Consider the following 17,372-nt stretch of genomic DNA (forward strand, 5'->3'; position numbering starts at 1 on the left):
ACTATCCAGTCTGTGTGCCGGAATGGGTCTGTGAGTACCATAGCTATCCATTCTGGGCCCTGAAATGGAGCTCCGAGGACCTTAACCATCCATTCTGGCTGCCGGAATGGAGGTCTGATTGCCTTAGCCTTCAATTCCAGGTACCGGAATGGAGGTCTGAGTACCTTAGCCATTCATTCCAGGTGCCGGAATGGAGGTTTGAGTACCTTAGCCATTCATTTTGGGTTCCGAAATCGAGGTGTGATTACATTAATCATTCATTCCAGCTGTCAGCACCCAAAATGGGTGGCTAAGTACTCAGATATCCATTCCGGCACCCGGCATGCATGGTTAGGGTACTCTGAGCCCCATTCCGGCAGCAGGAATAGATGAAAAATTTCCTCAGAGCCGCATTCCAGCACTTGGAATAGTTGTCTAAGATACTAAGGGCTAGATTTACTAAGCTGCGGGTTTGAAAAAGTGGGGATGTTGCCTATAGCAACCAATCAGATTCTAGCTATCATTTTGTAGAAGGTACTAAATAAATGAAAGCTAGAATCTGATTGGCTGCTAGAGCCAACATCCCCACTTTCTCAAACCCGCAGCTTAGTAAATCTTGCCCTTAGAGTCCAATTCTGGCAGCCGGAATGAATGACTAAGGTACTCAGACATCCATTCTGGCACCTGGAATGAAGGGTTAAAGTACTCAGACATCCATTCTGGCACCCAGAATGAATGACTAAGGTACTCAGGCATCCATTCTGGCACCTGGAATAAAGGGTTAAAGTACCCAGAAAGTGGCTAAGTTATAAAGCTTTGATATATATGTATAGACATACATAAGCAATATAAAATGTGGAATAGTTGTGCCAAAGATAGAAGATATTAATTATATATATATATATATATATATATATATATATATATATATATATATACACACACACACCCATACTTAAAAACACTACACACATATATATGTTTAACAAAACAGAATGCACTATACAGGGAGAGAAAGCACAGCAAGCTTCACTCAAGACACCAAGCAGCAGAGGGCGCTGTAGTAAACTAAGCTGACTCATTCCAGCTTTCAGGCAGTTCCAGCTTTTACCTAATTCCCATTCTGCTTGAGGAAAAATATGCTTCCCTCTGCTCACAATATCCATGTGCTTATAAACAGAAAGTTCTGCAACAAGGGCTGAAGTGCATTACTTTGATATGAAGGGTTGTTCGTACAAGCCTACAGGGACCTTAATCCAATTTTTAGAGCAGTCCTGGTTTTCCATTTCACCTGCACATACAAATTCAGCTAAACTTCAGTCGCCCACTCTGCTATTGGAGGCTGTAGACCTCCTGAGTTATCATGGAGGGAGACAAACAAATGCGATCTCAGAGGGGCAGGAGCGATCTGTGCCAACCGGTGCTGTACGATAAGTGGCATCACCCACCTTCAGCTTGTTGGGGCAAACAGTTTATTATTACTCGCTCTCCGTTTATTGCCCCAGCATCTGTCACATTTAAATATGAAGATGAAAATCTTTATGAAAATGAAAAAAGAGGTATATATTGTGTTTCAGCTATGTGTTCTAACTGTAACGTGTTTCTCCCACACTCCTAGGATATGCAGTACGAGAGCTACCTGAGCACCGCCCTTCCCCTGCCCCCGGGCTGGAAGAGGAGGAGGAGGACATCATTTCTCTAACTAATCCTTTGTGTGTTCTACACTCTGTATAGACAGATACATCAGAGCAGCATAACTCTGGGAACAAAGTATTAAGAGTTCAGTCCCTGTATGGTCATTGCTGTGCTCCTTATGTCCAGGATCAGGGAGGAGAGAGGGGATATGTGAGGGGTTGTGAGGGAGACGTCTAACTGTGCTTGGGATTTCCATAGGGGAGATGGAAGAGGAACGACCCAGATCGAACACTGTGACCACCACGACCAGTTCTTATAGTGAGACGTTTTCCAGCAGTGCCAGCTTGTCTTACTATGACAGTGGCTTACTCGTTACTGCACCTGGATTCCTTCTGCTGGCAGAACTGGTGAGTATGGCATCACCTCTCAGAAGACATCTGTGTTTTCATGCATATGTACAAAGACGTGTACTTCATTATTTATTAGTACCCTTTCTCTGTGTATTATAATTTGTTTTGCATGATGAAATACAAGCGATCAATTATGTCAATGCCTAAAATCCTCTTAAAATGATTGAGTGATATATTGGGTGCAGTGAAAGGATGTAAGGTGTTTTGTTCACACAGTTGTTTTTTAAAATTGCATAATTGTAATTAGTGGAAAAAAAACTTCCCCTGTCACACTGCTGATGGTAGCTAACTGAAGCTGTATTACATGCTTTGTTTTGGGGGTTTTTTTTTTACCAAAGAAAAAAACGTCTTCTATAATTCATCAACATACCTTAGAGCTATATACTTGTAACTGATACTCTCAGAGCTTTATAATTGCTGCAAGACACGTGCGACGTGTTTTAGCATTTTTTTGCTAGTTCTTAATAAATACAAAACAGAACTCCAAGCTGCTGTGTGAATCTCTTTACAGCAGTAGCGTACATGCAGTTTACAGAGCGAGGCCCTGACTATATGCAAGTTCTGTAACCCTGCAAAATGCAGCCAGTGTCAGCGGATGAACCCCCCACTGAAGTACTTGGTAAGGTAAGTTCTTTACTGAAATTGATTTAATTAAACTCTAAGGGCTAGATTTACTAAACTGCGGGTTTGAAAAAGTGGAGATGTTACCTATAGCAACCAATCAAATTCTAGCTTTCATTTATTTAGTGCATTCTACAAAATGAAATCTAGAATCTGATTGGTTGCTATAGGCAACATCTCCACTTTTTCAAACCCGCAGTTTAGTAAATATACCCCTAAAGCTCTTTAATCTAAAGGCCCAGCAGTGTCTCCAGTGGTATTTATAATTTTGGATATCTTGAAATGTCTCCAATCCCCGCCCTCTGCCTCCTCCATAACCGTTACTGCCAATTCCAAAAGCCTGTTTCATTAAGCTGTAACATTGCCTCCAGGTTTGTGAGCCCAAAGGAACTGCTGCCACCTGAGCTAAGTTTTGGGACTCTCCTCACTGTGATTGGTTGGATCCAGAGTGTGCTTTAGATATGTGATGTGTGTCTTGTGCTTAGAGATATCTGGAATTTGTGAGGTAAAGTTGTTCATCAGAAAAGTGGCATTTTATATTTGGTGTTACAAGGGGCTTTTTAATATATTTTTTTTATAGACCACTGGTCTCCGACTTTGTTATTAAGGGCCATTAAGAAAAACAATAAAAAAAAAAATAGAACTACGTATTGTAGTGTCAAATTTCGAATATAAAATTGTATTCCTATTATAAATTATATACATCTTGTTCTTAACGAGATGCATAACATTCCACACTCCCAAAATTCATGAAATACAAGCAAAAAGAACCACACTAATAACACATCCTATATTATATTGTACACTGCTGCTTCTTTATATCACTTCCATCTCTTGTAACCAGGTGTATTTGCTACACAAAAGTATTCATTTTACACTCCCTTTTTCTTCAATCAACACAACGATTATTCAGCTGGCAAAGAAGGGAGAAGCATTATAGTAACATAAACAGAAATATAAGTGAATCTATTATTAGTTATTATTTAAATAGGGTCAATCCTATTATGCAGAACTGTACAGCAAATATGTAGTTATTCACATCAGGCCCTGCTCAATTGGAGCCTGCAATCTAAATTCACTCTCACACATGGGTCAATTTTGTCGGAAGCCAATTAACCTACCATCTATGCCATGCATTGCTTCAAAGAGCCATGCCCTTGGTGATCATGCTAGGGATCAATGACTCATCAAGGCTCTACCTTTATCTACTCTACTAGAATAGAGCTGAGCCAGAGGCGCAACATGTACCATTATTCTAATTAATAAGTCATAAGAAATAAAGTGCATAATTAGATGAAATTGCAGCCTGTTGCTTTTAAAAGCAAATACATCAAAAACACATGGAGCTGCTATAATAGAAAAATAAAACTTGAGGAGCAAGGTATACAGGTCAATTATTTGTTATTTATTCTTTATATGTTTATATTCAAGTCCTAGTAAGCAATATATCTTTGAAATCTCTTACTGTATGAATCCCCATCACAACTAACCTAACAAAAATGACTTAAGATAACCATGGCATGGGCCTGCTTCCCTACAAGAGACAGGAATGTAGGGCAGGGGGTAGCATACCTCCCAACGCCCCGTTTGTGTCCCATAAAAGGGGCAGGGCTTAATGGGAAAAGGGGGAGAGGTGTCCCGCTTCGGGATTCTTAATGTTAGAAAATGGACAATGTTTTATTCAGATCTCTGAATCCGTTTTTAAAAACAAAAATCTAATCATTAATACAGAAAGTAAAATGGATACTTTGCGTTGGTTGGTTGAGTTGAAGATCTGGAAAGCATTGCATATCTCAGGGTAGCTGCTGCAGTTCAGTAATAATTAAAAATATCTTGACCTATATATTGTGTGTGTATATATTGGTGTTTTTGTTTGAGCACTGATATAGAGCTGACCTTTCGCCATGTCAGTGATACAATGTGAGTGGGGTACCGAGGGTGCTTGCACCTTCCGCTCCTGTAAGAACTCTAGGCATCATTGCAACATAAACTCAGGATTTTGTTCTATGGGCAGCACAGTGGCTCAGTGGTTAGCACTTCTGCCTCACAGCACTAGGGTTATGAGTTCGATTTCCGACCATGGCCTTATCTGTGTGGAGTTTGTATGTTATCCCCGTGCTTGCGTGGGTTTCCTCCGGGTGCTCCTATTTCCTCCCACACTCCAGAAACATACTGGTAGGATAATTGGCTGCTATTAAATTGCCCTTAGTGTCTCTCGGTCTGTGTATGTTAGGGGATTTAGATTGTAAGCTCCAAAGGTGCAGGGACTAATGTGAATGAGTTCTCTGCAAAGCGCTGCGGAATCAGTGGCGCTATATAAATAATGATGATGATATTGAATGGACATCATTTGACTCTAGCTGTAGTTGATCTCGAACTTTTATACACTGGATTGCCTGTTAGGAATGTAGTTAAGTAGCTGAAGAGCCACTATTTGGATGTTTCATGCCCCGGTTCCCTCAAACAAATGTAATATTTTTTTATTTTTATTCAAAGTGCCCCATACAGTTGAGTGATTCAGGCTATGTTTACAGTAGAACCGGCTATCTTCATGTACTTTTCACTTCACTGAAAACATTCTTGTTCACCTGCCCAGTGATGACATCATAGTTTCTCTCAATGTGTCTGTATGTAACTCCAGTAACCTGCATGGGACAGCTCTGTCATCACACTATAGAAATGGCAGCCATCGTAACCTGAGGCCAGTGTTCATTCCACATTACTCTGGTGGAGGTAACAATTAAATAATAGACATTTGCTTTTGCTTATCCACTTATTTATTGTTTAACCTCTGTCTTTAGTTTCTCACGTCACTTTATGGCCTGTATACATTTTGAAATCCTGTTTTAAGCTACCTTAATGTGGTTTGAAATACCACATTAAGCTATATTAGCTTGTCTATAGTGCTCATGGATAACTATTTTGCTGAGCACTAATGTGTTGGTTTTTTTTTATTTTAACTATTTTTTTTTTATCAGTGTGTACCCTCTTCACAATCATTCATTAATGTTGTTTCCAAATTTAAGATATATGTTTATCTAGAGTTTCAGTGGCCCTTCATAGAAACTCATTAGTGATATTACAGCAGCAATTGTTATCGGATCAGGAGGTAGAGACAATGGACTGGGGAGATAAGCATTGTAAACTCAACACAATTGCCATTGTGTGGGTGGTCTAATTCTTCCTCTTCAAATTGTCCTGGGCTACAATCTCAAATGATGTTATTGACTTGTACACATTTCATTAATTGAAAGAAGTGCACCTTTTCACTAATTTCTAGTTTGTTTTCTGGGAGTTCACCACTCCTTCCAGGCTTTATAAGATGGATGTTAAGGGGAAGGTTTTAATTGTTCAACCCTGAATGTAAATTTGTATCACTACCTTAGGGACTCGCCTACAGGAGATGCCTTGACGTTGGCAGATGAGCTTATCCCAATATAGATAACAACTTTCTTTTGTTTGACTATTCATCCTACATATTTAAGATCAGGCTCAGTCCTAATTTACATTAAGATCAGTAGGATGGAGTCACCTATATATCAGGAGCCTCACAGGTGGCCGTTGATGGTTCCTTAAAAAGTTGGAGGGGTGGATAAAGGTGAACCGATCTATAATGTTCCTGTTGAAACTGAAAGTCTAGACTTGTGTGGTCCTGCTCTTCACTGAGTGAGATCACAATCATCCAATCATATATGACTAAACATAAATACCTGTGTTATTTGTGTTTGTAAGTAAACACATACAATTCATGCAAATGGTGTGTTTGATGCATTGAGCTGGACTTCATTAGTTGAAGTAATGCGTGTTTGCTAAAAAATTCACTTCAGTTGGCGATTGGATGCATTATAGCAACTACTAGTAACATGCACATTAATAGACAATTCTACAGCTGCCAACTGGCTGCTGGAACTCGCTAAACGGGAATACTACCCCACACAGTAGCAGATACTATCCCAGCTCCCAGGATAGCTTACTACCTGATCATTTTATCTGGTAGAGTAGGTGATACAGTGTCGGTGGCACAGGAAGTTGACATGGTTCTGACACCAGTGGCCATTACACCACTTACCAGATGCCACCATTTATCAAAGATAACTCTTGTGAGACTTAGATGTCCTCTTTCCCCAGTTACTAGCATGGGTCAGGACAGGGGTTATCATTGCTGCCTCACAGAGCTGGGGTATGGGTTTGTTTCCTAGAATGGTCCTATCTGAGTGGAGTTTACACCAGTTGTTCTGGTTTCTTCCCATATTGTCCAAAACATGATGTTAAGCTTCTGGCAAAAATGGACATGTGTGCGTGGTAGGGAATTTAGGCTGTAAACCTCAATAGGGCAGTGACTGATGTGAATAATTAAATAGCATAACAGCTTAGTACACCACAGATGGCTGTCTCAATCTCCTCAACAATGTAAAGTGCTCTAATTCCTATCGGGGAAAAGGTGCCATATAAAGAATTAATAATAATATTATTATAATAGTAACTGTGACATTCCCATGCAATGGCAGCACCTTCTGCACCCATCTAATCAGGTGTCATTTTCTTGCCCCCTTTTGACATACTATAATGATGTTTGGTGAACCTGTATTTTGCTAATAGAACATAGCTATTCTCTGGGCTCATGTAGTCAGAGAAACGTAAAGTAAACTATGTAAGAAGGAAGTACTTTACTTCCAATCTCCATAAGTGTCCATTTGTATTGTATGATGCCTTTTGGTAGGTCTGCAGTGAGTTTATTGTATTGGCCGAGTATACACAAGTAACTAACAAAATAAAGAGAGCACCAAAATAAGTTGTCTTTCAATATTAATATGACATATGTCTTGGCATAAATCCTACAAGTGTCTGGGACTCTCTTCTCCATCCACAGAAATTCTATATGGGTTATTTTTTTATTTAAAAAAAAATAAAAATCTCAGGCACCGCTCCAGAACCTCGTTTTGTTGCCAATGGTCAGTAATGTCTTTTAATGCCAACCTCACCTTAGACCATTTTCCTTGTGAAATATCGCAAAGTGAGCAGTGAGTCTCTCCAGCCTCTGCCAAATGTGCCAGCCCAATTGAGATTACTAACTCTAGACCTGTCCAATATTTTTATACATGGCCCTGAGCATGAAGGATGATGATAATAATAATAACTGTTTAATTGACACAGGAAACTCATCTGAGTGGAGGCATCTGTTTTTATATACTTTGCATCCCCTGTTAAAGCAATGAATTTCATTGTACTTATTTTTTTGTTTTGTTCTTTAATCAAATGTTTACTAGAACTGTTTATGAAGCCTTTTCATTATTTTAAATTCATCTCTTAGGTCCTTAGGTAATGTTTTCCTAATATGGGCGTTCTTTTCTCATAACCTAATTTTTTAATACAAAAAAAATTAAACCAGATATTTTGCTTTTATCTCTGAACACCCATTCACTGTAGACCGTCATATTTTTTTATTTATAAAAATCTTCTCTATAAATTGAGTGTTTAAGGTTTCTTAGTACATGATTATTTTTATAATTATTGTATTTTATTATTCATGAGATTTGTAGTAGTACGGTAAAAAAGCTTTTTTTTCCTAATTCTTTCCTCTGCGAGAGAGAATGGAAGGAAAATAGCTATGTAAGGGTTAGCCACACATTTTGAAGACCTGAGCAAATCTGATCTTGTATCAGAGGAAGCAGCATGCAAAACACAGAGCGATAAGATGTGACAGAGGAAACAGGTGAGATACAGTGGGAAGGAAGTTATCTTTAATTATCCCTCTGATGTTTTCAGCAATGCTGCACTTGCACAAATGAGGCAAAGGGTAGTAGATGTCCTCTTAATCTGTTCACTGCATTATCTTTTAAGAGTTTACTTGGTAAATAATCAGCTGTTCTGATAATCTCACTCTCCAAAACTAAAATGTGTGTTTTCATTGCTCCACAAAACACGGTGCATCTCCTCCATACTTTGCAGGGAATGCCCTTGCCCTACAAATTTTGACTCCTCGTGGAATGCCACCAACGTTATTCACGTACTAATGCACTTTGGTAGATATCTATGCATAATAATCTAATGTAAGTCCATGAAAAATTGCCACCATCGTTTCCAAATTCATTACACCAAGACCAGAATTTACATATTGTGCTCCCCTCAGTCACGTACGTCCCACCCCATATATCCCTAGCACCATAGCAGCTTCTCCAAAATCCCAGCACAACTACTTTTGTAAACTAAATTTGTCCTAATTCAACCTATAATAAAATTTTGATAATGAACCTACAAAACTGTAATAATGCTGTGAAATGTGAGCAGAACACTACCTCACTAGGCCATAGTTACCCTTTTTTCCCCCCGTTTCTCCTTCGGGAGATCGCAGAGGGGAGGTCAGGCGACAAGTGTGGGAGGATGGAGTGGTGGCGCGATTGTGTCACCGTAACCTCCTGTGGAGAGTTGCCCCAGAGGTGGGACTTAATTATATGAATTGCGTTAATAAGCCCCGTCTCTGCACTGATCCAGGAGGGTGCCTGCTCTTCCAGGAGTTGGTGTGCTCCCTGAAATTTGGCAGCCTCATGGACATTCTGGGAGAGTAGGTAAGTATCCACTAGGCCTAGGGCATATGTGGACCTTCCATAAGTTAAGGCCTTGACCTACCTCGACAAGACCACCACAGTTTAAGAAATGTTCAACGTCTACTAATGCCTCAGCTCCCATGAGCCTGGACCCATTAAAGCACACATGGCTCAGTTCAGAGCTTTTGGTAGGTTAAATTGGATTTATCATGGAGCTTTTACAGCTTTTTGATTTATCACTGGTAATTAACCCTTTCACTGCTGTACTAGGCACATTTAACAGGACATCAGGGTACAGAGAACATTATTTTCAATGGAGGTGCACAACGAGAAATTATCAGATATGTCATAGTTACTGAGAAGTTATTCTCATCACTCTGCTCAGAGTTAACCGTAGGTAAAGGTTGTACTAGTACATCAGGGCATTGAAAATCTTGGCAGGTAAATCCATAGACAGAAGGGTCGATATTTACAGTGTACAGTTTCATAGACCAGTGATAAAGTATTTCTATTTTTTATTTTCATTTCTCATGTCCACTTGTGAGGTTTGGGACACCATCTTCTTTATGCTATTTCAGAAAAGGATTTAATCGTGAGGTGCCTTTTTGTTTTCCGTTCTTTCCTATATAGGCCATATCTATAATATAAATGTCTAGTGGCGTGTGTTAGTCTGTCTGTGTGTGTGTGTGTGTGTGTGTGGAAAAAATAAAACTGCAGCGCCACCTGCTGGGCGGAATTATACACTGACCTACTAAATTCTTATTGTGTGGGAAAAAAAATTCAGAAAGGGCTGAAATTTGGTATACTAAGATGTTTTTAATTTGTTAATTGTTAAGTCTTTTATAAAGATTTTAAAAAAAATATATCTATATTTCTTGAAGGAGAAGTGACAGTTGGGAGTGGTTGGTGGTTGCCGGGGGTGACAGTGGGGAGTGGTTGGTGGTTGCCGGGGGTGACAGTGGGGTGTGGTTGGTGGTTGCCGGGGGTGACAGAGTGAGAGGAGTGTGATACTCAGGACCGCTGAGAGAGATCCCTGTGTCTGGATAGACATCTGGATAGATGTGGCGATGAAAATGAAGGATGAGGTGATGGAGAAGAATGATGAAGTGGTGACGTGGACAAAACCACGTTAAAAAAGGGCGCTTACGTCAGGAAGTAACGCTCTTCCCCTGAGGAGGCCTGGGCTAGGCCCAAATGCATGATAAGAACCTTTTTAACACCTTAAGTAGCTTGATTTGACTAGAATGCATGAGTATCATGCACGGTTTAACTTGTTTCCTATATAAACACATTGCATGAAGTCCTTCTGGACCTAAAATAGCTGACACGGGATTCCAGAGTTTCCAGTGAGGAAGATACATTTTGTATCAACTTTTCTCATGATATAAATGTAAAAATACCATTGTAATTGTTTCAGGACATTTTTTGACATTGGATTAATATGTTCAGTTGATTCAGTGATCATTCAAATATTGAGTATTTTGAGGACTGACCACAGCAGCCTTATGGCTAGAGTTCATCAGTGATCATATAATACATAAATACTACAGAAGTGTAACTATACCATGTCCTATTTGTAGTCTATTGCATCCACAAAATAGTATCCATTATAAATATGATATAACTAGATAAATCTGTGTGCCATAAATATGTAAATCATACCTGCCAACTCTCCCGGAATGTCCGGGAGACTTCCGAAATTCGGGTCGGTCTCACGGACTCCCAGGAGAGCTGGCAAATATCCTGCATCCCGCAAGTGCGGGGCTAAAATGACACAATTTGCGGTGAATCTCGTCATTTTGGCCCCGCCCCCGCGACAAAACGGCATATTTGATGCAGGGACGGGGCCAAAATGACGCAATTCCCTGTGTCCCGCCCTCTAGACACACTCTATATCAAAGTCCCACATGCAAATCCATACAGCCAAAGAAAACCTTTAATAAGGTGTGGGTACTAAATGAAAATAATGAGGCTTTAATTGAATACTTATCACAGACAATTATACTAAAAATGCTTAAAAAAATAATGCAAGGATAAGCGAATACATGGAAAGAACCCCCAATCTCATATAGTCAGTTAAACGATGATTAAACACGGTCTCTCTGGAGCTCTGGTTAATACATCAGTACGGTAAGAAAGCAGTAAATATACTGTAGAACGAAAAGACTTGAAGTAAACTGATACAAACACATAACAAATCATTTATAAAAGCTGAAGTGAAATCTACAAGCACTGTACTTATATTTAATGTGTAGAGATCTATGAGCCGTGCTGTTCAAATAGATAAATTGCAGGTCCACAATAGGTTAAATGTTGCTGTGCATCAGGAGTAATTGCAGGGTGAGTCAGACCTAATTCTGGGTCATGTGTGCCCACTTGAAAGTAAAATCTCCTCAATGCGATTCTTATGTTGAATCAGTGCTGTAAGTAGAAACTAATAAGTTTAATTCTAAATGTATGTAATGGCCCTCAGTGGGTTACTGCATGCTGGCAGCTCAAGCTGGAAGGTCCCAAGATGTGTTTCATGAGTCTCTTTGGATAGATGGGAGAAATACATGTATGTATATGATAAACAATTCCCAATTGATGCGCCAAAATTCCTGTGCTGTGAATGAAGTGTTTGCTGTTTTTTTTGTTTGGTCTGAAACCTGCAAATCATCTGTAGATAACTAAAGGAAAAACAAGAGAGTGGACCTAACGTAGTATGTTACAGCCAAAATAATGGTAATCCTAAAAAGCTGTGTAAGTTTCAAAATAAAATGGAGAATATTATCTTATTTAAATGTTGTGTGTAGATTTTTGACATAAATTGGAAGGACTATGTGTGGTACTGGTAAAAAGCTGCTAGGCAGTTCACGCAGTCTGTCACTACCTGGGGAACAGGTCAGATGCCTGCTGTTGGTCACTATTACCAGTACTTTCTGTTATTTTTGTGTGTGGTCTTTCACTTCAGGGAGGGTGTTCCTGTTGTATTAGTTAGAAGTTGGACAGACTACGACTCTTATGTATTTGTAGCTGCTAAATAAAACTAGCTGCAGCTACTTGAAACAATGTACTGGAGTGCTGTGATATTGTTTGGCTGATGCATAAGAAGTGCAGCAGTTTACCCCAGGAAACAGCACCCCTAACCTAATCTTGAGATAGTGATATAATCACAGATCAGCTACAATATTAAAACCACCTGCCTAATATTGTGAAGGTCCCCATTGTGCTGCCAAAAGTGCTCTGACCTGTCGAGGTATGGACTCCACAAGACCTCTGAAGGTGTCCTGTGGTATCTGGCACCAATATGTTGGTAGCAGATCCTTTAAGTCCTGTTAATTACAATGTGGTGCCTCCATGGCTCAAACGTTTTTCCAGCACATCCTACAGATGCTCGATCAGGTTGAGATCTGGGGAATTTGGAGGCCTAGTCAACACCTTGAACTCTTTGTCATGTTTCTCAAACCAATTTTTACAGTGTGGTAGGGTGCATTATCCTACCAAAAGATGCCCCTGCCATCAGGGAATACCGTTGCATTGAAGTGGTGTACTTGGTCTGCCACAATGTTTAGGTAGGTGATGCATGTTAAAGTAACATTCACATGCCAGTACCCAAGGTTTCCCAGCAGACCTTTGCCCGGAGCATCATACTGCCTCTGTCTGCTTGTCTTCTTCCATAGTACATCCTGGTGCCATCTCTTCCCCAGGTAAATGACGTGCACACACACCCGGCCGTCCACATGATGCTCCATTGTCCAGTTCCGACACTCGCATGCCCATTGTAGGCAATTTCGGCTTTGGACAGGTGTCTGCATAAGCACTCTGACTGGTCTGCAGCTATGCAGCCCCATACGCAAGCTGTGATGCACTGTGTCTTCTGACTTCATTCTACCACAGCCAGCATTAACTTTATTAGCAATTTGTGCTACAGTAGTTCTTCTGTGGAATTGGACCAGATGGGCTAGCCTTTGTTCCCCATGCACTGTAATGCACTTTAATGAGAATTGGGAGCCATCACTGGTTGTCCTTCCTTGGATCACTTTTGGTAGGTACTAACTACTGCATACTGGGAACACTCCACAAGACCTGCTGTTTTGGATCTGCTCTGATCCAGTTGTCGAGTCATCACAATTTTCCTTGTCAATGACAATCAGATCTTTATGCACATCAACTTCAAGAAACAGCTGTTAACTTGCTGCCTAATACATCCGACCACTTGATAGGAGCCATTGTAACGAAACAATGTTATTCACTTCACTTGTCTGTGGTTTTAATGGGTGGGTTATGTATGTGTGTTTCTATCCATCTATCTATTCATCTATCTCATGAAATGTGAATGCAGAGTTTCCTGTTACATATACATCTTATATCCATCAAGATGCTAGTACCATACATCCAAACTAGTAGTAGGGAATATTCCTGTGTTTGTTTAGTTCAGCCTCCATATTTTACTGCTTTATGTTGTTGATTCTTGATGATTTTCTTTAACACAGCTTCTACTAAATCCATAGCATTAGCTTTGTCATGTGTTGTAATAACACCATTTTACAGTAAAACTGTTGAAGCTTTGCCTTCTTTTAAAATAGATGTTATCTGAGTTACTGGTATTTTAGAGATGCTGTTGAAACCCTGTTCCAAAGCTTACAATCTATAGGACAATGGGAGAAACACAAGGGCATGAGATTTACATTAACCTGCTAATAGGGATCACACTACAGGGAAAACAACGTTCAAGTTGACAGATCCATGATGAATTGATGCAAGCAAGCAAAATATGTGTATATTATATAAGCAGGTTATTGGCGTCATGACCGCACCCCCAGTCAGGCAATAACACCATGGCTTTTACAATGTCTCATAGAGTTGTGTAAACACGTATTTAAGGTCTGTTGTGTATATACAGAGCAAGATTGTCTGTCTGTACAAACTTGTTTAGAATAAAGTCTGTAAGGATTTATTTTAAAAAAAATATTATATATATATTATATTACAACAGAAAAACAAGTAGGGCGCCCCAATGTGTATTATCAAATATGAAATTTGGGAAGATGTAATAACTGCGTACCGTAAAGATGTATTCAGGAAGTAAATGGTCATATGGAGGTTCCTCTTCAGAGGTAATCCCTCTCAATCTCCATCAGATGTAACGACAATGCAGAAAAAAACAGAACAAAAACTAACAGTGTAGTATTGTTATATGCTAAACTGCACCAAATCTGGAGATAGTCCTCCACCAGGAGAGAGAGTGCTAAATCAGGTAGTGAACCCAAAGGTGAATAATGTAGCACACAGGCGCAGAGTGCATCCCTAAATATATAAAAACTGCGTACCAAATAGTCAGAAGACCGTAGACTTTCTCAGACCATATATAAAGGATCAGGCAATTCCTTTAGTCTCCTCTCCTCTGTCAGATGTTATTAAGGAGCCTCCATTATTCACCTTTGGGTTCACTACCTGATTTAGCACTCTCTCTCCTGGTGGAGGACTATCTCCAGATTTGGTGCAGTTTAGCATATAACAATACTACACTGTTAGTTTTTGTTCTGTTTTTTTCTGCATTGTCGCTACATCTGATGGAGATCGAGAGGGATTACCTCTGAAGAGGAACCTCCATATGACCATTTACTTCCTGATTACATCTTTACGGTACGCAGTTATTACATCTTCCCAAATTTCATATTTGATAATACACATTGGGGCGCCCTACTTGTTTTTCTGTTGTAGTATTATCGTTATCCGGAATAACCATCTGGTCACAAGTTCTCTGAGGCTGCCGCTCTCAACCGAGCTAAGTGTTGTTCTGGGACTGATCCCTCAAAACTGGACTTTATATATTATTCATACCAGTTGTCTATTTAAATTGTATTTATGTTGTGGTAATTAGCGCCATTATATATATCTTTTTTGTTTGTATGTATGTATGTATATATGTATATGTATGTATATTTATGTATATATATGTATATTTATGATATGTATGGAGAAGTATAACAATAGTTTTGAGCATATATTTTCTTTGTTAATTGATCTACTATTGGCGCTATCTGGCAAGAAGCACAAGTGAATTTTTTTTTTTTTTTTTTTTTTATCAGACCACTACAAAAAAATATTCCAATCTATAGTGAAACAGCATTGTAATTTACCATGCCAAGGCTGCTCTGGCGAAGTCACCCCTCCTCCACAAACTGTGTTTCCCATTTACTGACAGCCTAACTCTGCCAGTGAATGGAGGAAATGCTAAGCACATGCAGTTGAAGGATTCAGTGAAATAATATAATATATATAGATTATAGGGTCTGCATTATGAAATGTTAAATCTGATTTCTTATAGATATTTCTCTACTCAGGTTTTTATGGCATTTAAATAGACCCCTCATTGTTTGACATATCAAGGCACAAAAGGTTCAGGGTTTATTTTGGAAATTGGGCTTAGTCTGAAAATGTCATGGCTGCCACAGATAATTTGGATAAAACTCCTAGTGTGTACTTGGAATGTATGCTGGGAGTTGTAGTTCGACAACAGTTTAAGATCTCCCTAGCCTAGGTTAAACATAGAGATGTTAAAACATCTGCTAATCGGGTGCCTGTTTCTGGCACAAACGCTAAAGCATTTAACAGCGTTTAATTAGCTTGTGACGTAATCTGTGAAAACTTGTATTTTATTTTCTCCAAAGTATAATGAAGCTGCTTGTGTGGTGCAGTACAACCAATGCTTAATTGCTCAGTCTGACTGCTTAATCTTGCAGACAGGCATGTCATTGTGTAACTGTTGTGCAGCACGCTCTGTGGCACAAAGAAATGTATCACGGTTCAGTAGAGAAATGCCTCCCACCACAGCTATTGATTTGCTTTAAAAGCCGTTCAGGGAAGTGTCTTCAGTTCATATGAAACTATTTTGTAATATGCTGTTTTAGGATTAGTGTTTGGTCATTATGCTGCTTCAATGCTGGTTTATATAACAACCAAAGTGTGCAGTGGTATGTCCGAGTCTGCCACAAAAACACTCATGCACAAAGTATATAATTTAAAAATAGTTTATTCTAACATATAAAAAAACCATAATAGGTACAACCAATGTGGGCTGTTATCGTTTTTTTTATATGTTAGAATAAACTATTTTTAAATTATATACATTGTGCATGAGTGTTTTTGTGGCAGACTCGGACATACCACTGCACACTTTGGTTGTTATATTTATCTATTTTTGGGGTGCAGATCCCCAGCATTGGTACCGAGTCTGAGCAGTCATTTCAGTACCGGACTAAGTTATATATTTCAATGCTGGTTTGTTTGTTTTTTTCATTCAAGTTTATTCAGACTGTGTAAAGTGTGATCTATTTTATTTAAATAGCCACAGAAATATCCAGTTGAATATAAAATACTATAGCGTTTTGCAGCCTGCATACATTGTTTTGATGGAAACTGTAGAATAGAAATTGCATCAATGTTTTTAAAGAGAAACTGTTACACTTACAAGCTACATTCACTCTTTTGTGGGTTGTTTTTTTTGTCTTGCAATTTGTTAAATTCAGCTACTAACTAGCTGTGAATTAAAATGTGCAGAAATATCATGTTTAGGTTTTTGCTTGTTTTATACTTTTTCACATTTTACAGTTTGTCTCAAAATAAAAAAAAATACTGTCATGCCATGTTTCTGGGATTTATTACTACTGCCTTCATTAGAAAGATCAGAAAAAAATATTTTACATCAGCCAATTGTACTGTATTTAGAGTTAATCTCGCAACAGTTTATGTAGCGTATATTGTGCAGATTCACACGGTGCATGCCTACCAGGCGTTTGCACGCATATGCAGCAATGAAGGTTTGCTTGAATCTGGCACTTGTGCCTCCTGGTGAGGCTGAACAAGGAAGGAAAAGGGCATGCAAGAGTAGTACAGTAAAGCATGTTCACACACGTGAGGCTCATACAGACCTGCACATAGGCAAACTGAGGGGGGTTTCCTAGTGCCTGGAAACCCCCTCCAAGCCAGGGGCACTGTATAATTGAGGTGTCTGGACCCTGCCCCTGCTTCCCATGACTCTGCTTGAAAAGGGAGAGCTGTGTGCACCTAACAGTAGTGCACGCAGCATTGCCCATGTATATTATAGGGATAGGAAGAGTTGGAGAGCAGCCAAACACTGTCTAATATTATAGCCACGCCCCCATGCTTGCTGGTCACGCCCACTGGTGGCGTGGTG

At 39.4% G+C, this 17,372-nt stretch overlaps 1 protein-coding gene across 1 annotated transcript in view; it reads left to right on the forward strand.

The window, feature by feature from the left end:
- Window positions 1-1,098: 1,098 nt before the first annotated feature.
- Window positions 1,099-17,372, forward strand: part of CMTM8 (CKLF like MARVEL transmembrane domain containing 8) — a 42,246-nt gene continuing 25,972 nt past the window's right edge. The window contains exons 1-2 of the mRNA XM_075212385.1: window positions 1,099-1,538; window positions 1,873-2,021. Of these exons, the coding sequence (XP_075068486.1) occupies window positions 1,343-1,538; window positions 1,873-2,021 (345 nt within the window). The 5' untranslated portion in view covers window positions 1,099-1,342. The remainder of the gene's footprint in view (window positions 1,539-1,872; window positions 2,022-17,372) is intronic.

Source organism: Mixophyes fleayi, chromosome 5 (genome assembly GCF_038048845.1).
Source record: "Mixophyes fleayi isolate aMixFle1 chromosome 5, aMixFle1.hap1, whole genome shotgun sequence".
Lineage (NCBI taxonomy): Eukaryota > Metazoa > Chordata > Amphibia > Anura > Limnodynastidae > Mixophyes > Mixophyes fleayi.